The sequence below is a fragment of the Galeopterus variegatus genome, unplaced genomic scaffold (genome assembly GCF_000696425.1).
Source record: "Galeopterus variegatus unplaced genomic scaffold, G_variegatus-3.0.2 Scaffold3796, whole genome shotgun sequence".
NCBI lineage: Eukaryota > Metazoa > Chordata > Mammalia > Dermoptera > Cynocephalidae > Galeopterus > Galeopterus variegatus.
The window spans coordinates 116,372-123,230 of NW_007729907.1; the positions used below are offsets into that span (position 1 = coordinate 116,372).

Sequence of the window (6,859 nt, forward strand, 5' to 3'; positions counted from 1 at the left end):
CCCCCCCCCCCCCCCCCGGGGGGAGCCGGGGGCCGGCCCTATACCTCAGATTTTATTCACCATTTATCTGAAATTCAAGTTTAACAAAGCATTGAGTATTTTTCTTTTCTTTCCTTTTCTTTTTTTCCTTTTTTTGTCTTTTTTCATGACCGGTAACGGGATCGCAACCCTAAGTGTCGCGCCCGTACCGCGACCGGCAATGGGATCGCAACCCTCGGTGTTGCGCCCACACCGCGCTCAACCAGTGAGCGGACTGGTCTGTATATGGGATCCGAACCCTCGGCGGAAGCACCGCCGCACTCCCAAGCGCCGCACTGTACCGAGTGCGCCACCGGGCCGGCCCAGTATTTTTCTTTTCTAAATATGGCGACCCTGAGTATAGACAACCCCAGGGAACAAGTCTGATAACGAGGAGTGAAGACATGTCAGAGGTAGTTGGACACACTGGCCTTGAACTTGGGAGAGGGTTCAGGGCTGGTGCAGAGGTTTGGGACTTGCTTCTTATCCTCCCAGTCTTATCTACCCCACCCTTCCCATCCTCCCCATCTTCTCACCTGCCAGGAGCAGCTGCAGCTGTACTGGGCCGTGGACTCCACATTTGAGCTCTGCAAAATCTGTGCTGAGAGTAACAAGGACGTGAGGATCGAGCCATGCGGGCACCTGCTCTGTAGCCGCTGCCTGGCTGCCTGGCAGGTGGGTCTGACCTCTGCCCCGCCTTCTCACCTGGTCTTTCCCTGTCTCCCCCTCTCTACAGTAAAAGCTCCAAGAGGATCTCCCATATGCCTCATTGATCATCAGATGGGGAAGTTGAGGCCCAGAGAGAGCAGAGACCTGCTCGGGATCACTTAGGAGCCTGGCCGTCTATGTCTGTGCCTCAGTTTCCATCTCACTCTGCATGCGTTACTTCTGTTTCTCCTTCTCCAGCTACATCATTTATGAAAAGGGCTCCTTCCTTCCCTTGATGGGTGATCTGGGGCCAGTGGCTTTGCCTCTCTGAGCCTTAGCCTCCTCCTGGGGAGGATGGGGCTGATGATAGGAACCTCCCAAAGGCCATAGTGAGGATCTGAGCTCACGAAGCCCTCCACAATGGCCAGCCCGGGAGCTGCTGCCCCAGCTGCACTGGGTCCCCATCTGCGTGGGCCCCTCCTGGCCCCGGGCTCTGGTCCAGCCCCCGCCTCCCACCTTCCTACCCAGCATCTCTCTCCCTATTTCCCTCTCTGCATGACTCCTCTCTCCCTCCATTTCCCTCCTTCTGTCTGTCCTCCACACATCACTCTATTGGGAGTGGAGGTCTTCACAGTCCCAAGGGATGTGCTGGAGAACAGGGAGACACTGACCTTTTCCCTCCCGGCCTCCCCTAGCGTTCGGATAGCCAGACCTGCCCCTTCTGCCGCTGCGAGATCAAGGGCCGAGAAGCCGTGAGTATATATCAATTCCAAGAGAAACCAGCAGAAGCCAGCGTCACTGCTAAGGACCTAGGGGACAGCAGTGACCAGGAAGATGGGGAGTTGGAGCAGGGGCAGGTAAGCAGGGCCAGGCAGGAGCTGGAACTGGAATTCCTGGGGTCTGATGGAGAAGTGGCTGGGGGCCCAGACTGCTAGGTCTGAGGGGGCAGGGGGCTGGGAACCCAAACTCCTGGGTCTGAGGGAGGAGGGGGCTGGTGACAGGCTTCCTGGGTCCTAGGGGCTCGGATTTTTGCTTCCCCAAGGATCTGGGCTGTGGCTTTCTCTGATTGTAACCCTCCCAAGGGTTAGGACTTTGTCTAACTCTCCATTATATCTCGAGTCTAGAACAGTGCCCGAATGCTGGGATCCCAGACAGGAGGACGAGTAGGTGAAAAGGGACGGCAGCTCACACCCCCTCCTCACCCTCTGTCTCCTCCAGGCGGCCCCCTCACCTCCTCCACTGCCCCCGCGGCTAGACCTGTCCCCCAGGAGACCCACAAGTGAATTCCAGCTGCAGGTGGTGAGTCAGGCCTTGTCTCAGGTCGGCAGCTCAAGCGTCACTCAAGCCCAGGGTCCCCGGTCCGGCGGGGCACCCAGGCACCGTCCTTGGCACCCACCACCTCTGTGACCTCTTCTCTTGTTCTCTTCCTTATTCATCCCCTCCGTGGCTTTCGTGCTCTCCCTCCATCATCCCAGGCATGACCTAGCTCAGGGCCCCTGCACTAGCTGTTCCCTTTGCCTGGATCACCTTTCCCCGGGCTCGCTTCCTCACCCCTCTGCAGGGAGGCCTTCCCTGACCACCCTATTGACAAAAGGACCTCCATCTCTGTCACATCTTTTATAGTCCTTTTCACCACCTGGCACAGTGCACGGTTTTGTTTTCTATCAACGTCAGCAAGTTGAAACACTCCTGAGGATTATTACTTTGTCTTATTCTCTGTTGTATCTCCAGAGCCCAGAACAGGGCCTAATACTACACATAGTAGGTGCTCAGGAAATAGGTGTTGAAGGAATAGACTGAACTGAGTCCTCCCAGCAGCCCCATGAAGTCGAAAATGTTTCTCTCCCCATTTTCCAGAGGAAAAAAGCTCAAAGAGGTGATTGCACCTGCCCAAAGCCACACAGCCCGAAAGAAAAGAATTCAGTGCTGGGGTCTTTAAGGTCCTAGCCTTTCTTCTCCCCCCACCTCCCACCCCAGGATATTCTGTGACCATGACCCGCTAGGGTGGGGCAGATCCCTGTTAGCATCTCAGGCTGGGTACACACAGCCTTTAATCAATACTAGGCCATCTTCAAACAAACAGCTCAGGAAGTCCAGGAACATTATTCGACCACAGCAAACAAGAGAGCCAGCAGGAAGGGGGGTGGCGATGAGACCGGCAAGGGAAGCTAAAAACAGATCCCGACCTGCAGCCAAAAGCAAATGGAAACATTAGGAGGCACTCAGCTGGCTCCCTGAGGACCATAAGGGGGACACGGCCAGAACGGCAGGCTGACAGGGCACCTCTGGCCAGATGGTTGCACCTTTGCCTAGTCTGTGCCGTCCGCCTGGCATGCCCTTTCCTCCTCTTCCCAAACCCTGCCTGATTCAAATTCCAGTCCACTCCTACTCTTTCACTCTTCAAAGCATTCCGTGGAAGAGACAGCCCTCGGTTTGCTATTTCCCAGCAAGGTGACTGTCGTCTTGAAAATAATTAATGTGTGTATAACTTTCACTATGTGCCTGGCACTGCTTTTTAACATGTTTGTTTAATTGTCATGATCGGGTTGGCTGGTCAGCTCAGTGGGTTACAGCACGATATTGTAACACCAAGGTCAAAAGGCTCGGATCCCCACACCAGCCAGCTGCCAAAAAAAAAGATTAATTGTCATGACAGCATGAGGGGGGTAGGTAGTTATGATCCCATTATACAGAGGGGGACGCTGAGGCTCAGAGCTGAAGGTCACCCAGCTCACATGTGATGGTGTCAGAACTGGAACCAGGCCTTTGGCTGTAGACTCCTCACATCCCTTCCTCCACTCTCTCTGTGGGCCTCAGTTCCTTTGTCTGTAAAATGGGCATGATGCTCAGCCCTGCCTAATGGGGCTGCTGTAGGCACTGGATAGGATGGGGCTGTGTCAATGTGGTTGTGATTTGCATACGGGCTCACAGGGGACCTCTCTGACCCTCAGCGTCTCCGTGTGGAGAATAAGGGCAAGCATGCCCTATAGGTTTCGATGATGCCTGTGAGATCAGTCATCTATAAAATGGGCATGATGCTCAGCCCTGCCTAATGGGGCTGCTGTAGGCACTGGATAGGATGGGGCTGTGTCATTGTGGTTGTGATTTGCATACGGGCTCACAGGGGACCTCTCTGACCCTCAGCGTCTCCATGTGGAGAATAAGGGCAAGCATGCCCTATAGGTTTCGATGATGCCTGTGAGATCAGTCATCTGCAATCTGAGTCAAATCCCCTCCCTTGCCTCTAAGAAGCCGCCAATAGCTCCCCAGGGCTCTAAGAATTCAACCCAAAGTCCTCTCCATAGCCCACCAGGCCTAGTGATCTGACCCTCCCCACCTGTCTGACCTCATACCACCACCCCTCAAATGCTTTGCTCTCCTTCTAACAAGTCCACCACCCACGGCAAGCCTCAACCCAGATCCTTTACTCAGGCTTGTGTTCAGTCGTTGCATCTCCAAGAGGCCCCCCAGCTGCCCTCCTATCTCCAGTCACCCTCCACCCTCTCCATTCTCCATTACATGAGGGACACATAACCCTTGTTCATGAGCTGATTACTCACTAAGCCTCTTGCTCCACATCAAGTCCATCAGCTCCACAAGAACAGAGAATTTTTTTCTGTTTTGTGCACAGCTGTCTCCCCAGAGCCTAGCACAGTGCCTGGCACACTATAGATGCCCAGAAAATGTTTGTGGGATGAATGAATGAACAGATGAACAGATGGATGGATGAGTGGACAAACAGACAAATGAAAGTTTCTTCCTGCTCAAGGCAGAGGTGCAAGAGAAAACACAGAATAGACAAGAACCTATCATACAGCCCCCACCACCACTGCCTGAGAAATGACGTCCCCAGGTCCCAGGTTGCCTCTCAACTGGCACATTTCTTAACCTCCTCCCCTCCAGGCACCTTTGGCCCTTCCAAGACTTCGCACCCCCCTTCCCTTGCCAAGAATTGGGACTGTGGCCTCAGCGCCGTGGGAAATCACCTCCAGGCTCCAGGCCAGGGAGGGGGCCACAGAGTAAGAGGAGAGGATCCCAGGGTGGTCTGGGACTCCTGGGTCTAAGGGAAAAGGGGACGGGGAAGGGGGACAGAAGGGAAACACTGGATCCCAGAAAATCAACAGCCCCCTCCCAAACTCTCTTCACTGCAGAAACTCCTAAAGGGAAACACCCCTCCAGCTGCCCGATGAGGCCCGTGATCACTGCCCAGGCCTGGAGGCTAGGTGAGTCCACTCCCCCTCGCTCCAGATTCCCTTCTTGGCCTGGCCCTGTCTAGCTCCACCCCATTCCGCCCAGATGTGATCTAATCTAACCCACCTCTCTTTCCGCATCGCAGGGCACCAAGATGTGCTGCTAAAGGGAGCCCCAGGGGCTGGAAGGGGTTTGTGAAGCAGAAATAAACTGCCAAGCCTGATGTGTCCTCTGGTGTGTGAAGGAAGAGTGCGGCGACCACCAGGGGGCAGCTTGGCACTGGGAACGGACATCTCAGAGACCTGATCCCCCCCGCCCACTCCCATCAACTCAGGGTTCTGGGTTCCCAACCTCCTCCCTCGGTCCCAGGAATCCTGCTCTCAGGACTTAGGAGTCCAGAGTCCCAAGTTCTCAGAGAATCAGGCATCCAAGCCCCCTCCCCCATCATGGCAAAAAAAATCCTGGACCCAAACCCAGATCTCCAAGTTCTAAGTCCCTAGTCAGAAAGACCCCACGTTTCCTTAAGAGTCTGCACCCAGTCTGGCCACGACCTGCTCTCTTTCCTCCATTCCCCTCTGAGATCCTGCTCCCAGAGTAACAGTAACTTCCAGTTGAAATCGAGCTGAGGAAGCATCTTCCCATCTCATCACTAATCCTGGAGGGACTCAAGCCTCCCTCCACTTCAGTTTAAACCAGTCCACACCCCCGAGCCCCTCCCCTGTGCCCACCCTGAGCTGAGCAATGCTGGGCACAAAGTAGAGATCACTGCCCCCCTAGGGTTCACAGTCTGCTAGGGGAGGCAGACCTGACTCCAGACAGTGATGAACCACAGGGGGCTGCAGGAGCCCAGATGGGATGCCTGACCCAGCCTGGGAGGTCAGGGAGGGATTCCAGGATGAGGGGATGTCGGGGCTGAGACTTAAAAGATAGGGAAAAGGTATCTTATCGGAAAGGGAGCCTGAAAGCATATATCGCAGATTTAGTTGCAACAGCAGCCATCTCTGAGGCAGAAAGGGAATTTCTTGGGGTATCCCATTGGAAAGGGAGCCTGAAAGCATATATCGCAGATTTAGTTGCAACAGCAGCCATCTCTGAGGCAGAAAGGGAATTTCTTGGGAGGATTTTGGGCCATTCACAGAATCCCAGAAGTGACTTGGAGAACCAGGATTGGAAAGTGAGCAGGAACACTGGCAGCGGGCCAGCAGCAGTGACCCAGCCACAGTCACACCCCAGAACCGGTCTGATGAGGACACGCTGGTGCCCCAATGTCCTTGGGACACTGTGGTCATTTTGCTGCCTCTACTGCCCCAGAAACAGGATGTCGCTGCTCTTCTCATTAGTGGTTGCTCCTAACAAATCACGACTTTGTGGCAAATGACAGCAGTCACTGTGTTACCTCTCATGGTTGCTGTGGACCAGGATTTGGGGAAAAGCTTTGTTGGTTCTGGCTCAGGGTACAATCCAACGGTGCAATCTAGTGATGATGCCTGGAGCAGGGAGCTGGGGGCTGGACAGATGTCCCTCTGCAGTCTCGGAGCCTTTCCATGTGGTCTCCACACTTGCTAGCTTGGACTTCCCCACAGTATGGCTGCCTCAAGGTACTCAGCTTATATGATGGACGAAGGCTTCACAGAGAGTATTCCAGTGACTCAGGTAGATTCTGCATGACCTTTTCTACCTCATCTTGGGGGTCATGCAGTGTCACCTTTTTTTTTTTTTTTTTTTTTTTTTTTTTTTTTTTTTTTCCTACAGTCCACCCCTTTGAATGCTAAACATCAACACGCCCTGTGTTCTATACTCATACTCTCTCCCCACAAAAAGTTCTTATCTAAATCTCCCTGCACAATGAACTCTCTTACAACCAAGAATACATTCACACAACCACCCCAGACAACACAAAATTTCAATAGTTCGATTTTCCAGATCCAAGTCTCAAATCACTGGAGAATAATCATTTCCTTCCAAATGTGTCATGATCCCCATATTCCACAAGCTGTGAACT

General features: G+C 53.7%; 1 protein-coding gene across 1 annotated transcript in view; it reads left to right on the forward strand.

Moving 5' to 3' along the window:
- The window catches only part of CBLC (Cbl proto-oncogene C, E3 ubiquitin protein ligase), a 14,322-nt gene extending 9,242 nt beyond the window's left edge, over nucleotides 1-5,080 (forward strand). The window contains exons 7-12 of the mRNA XM_008585998.1: nucleotides 562-693; nucleotides 1,362-1,523; nucleotides 1,885-1,965; nucleotides 4,570-4,685; nucleotides 4,818-4,889; nucleotides 5,003-5,080. Coding sequence (XP_008584220.1) covers nucleotides 562-693; nucleotides 1,362-1,523; nucleotides 1,885-1,965; nucleotides 4,570-4,685; nucleotides 4,818-4,827 — 501 coding nt within the window. The 3' untranslated portion in view covers nucleotides 4,828-4,889; nucleotides 5,003-5,080. The remainder of the gene's footprint in view (nucleotides 1-561; nucleotides 694-1,361; nucleotides 1,524-1,884; nucleotides 1,966-4,569; nucleotides 4,686-4,817; nucleotides 4,890-5,002) is intronic.
- Nucleotides 5,081-6,859: the final 1,779 nt, after the last annotated feature.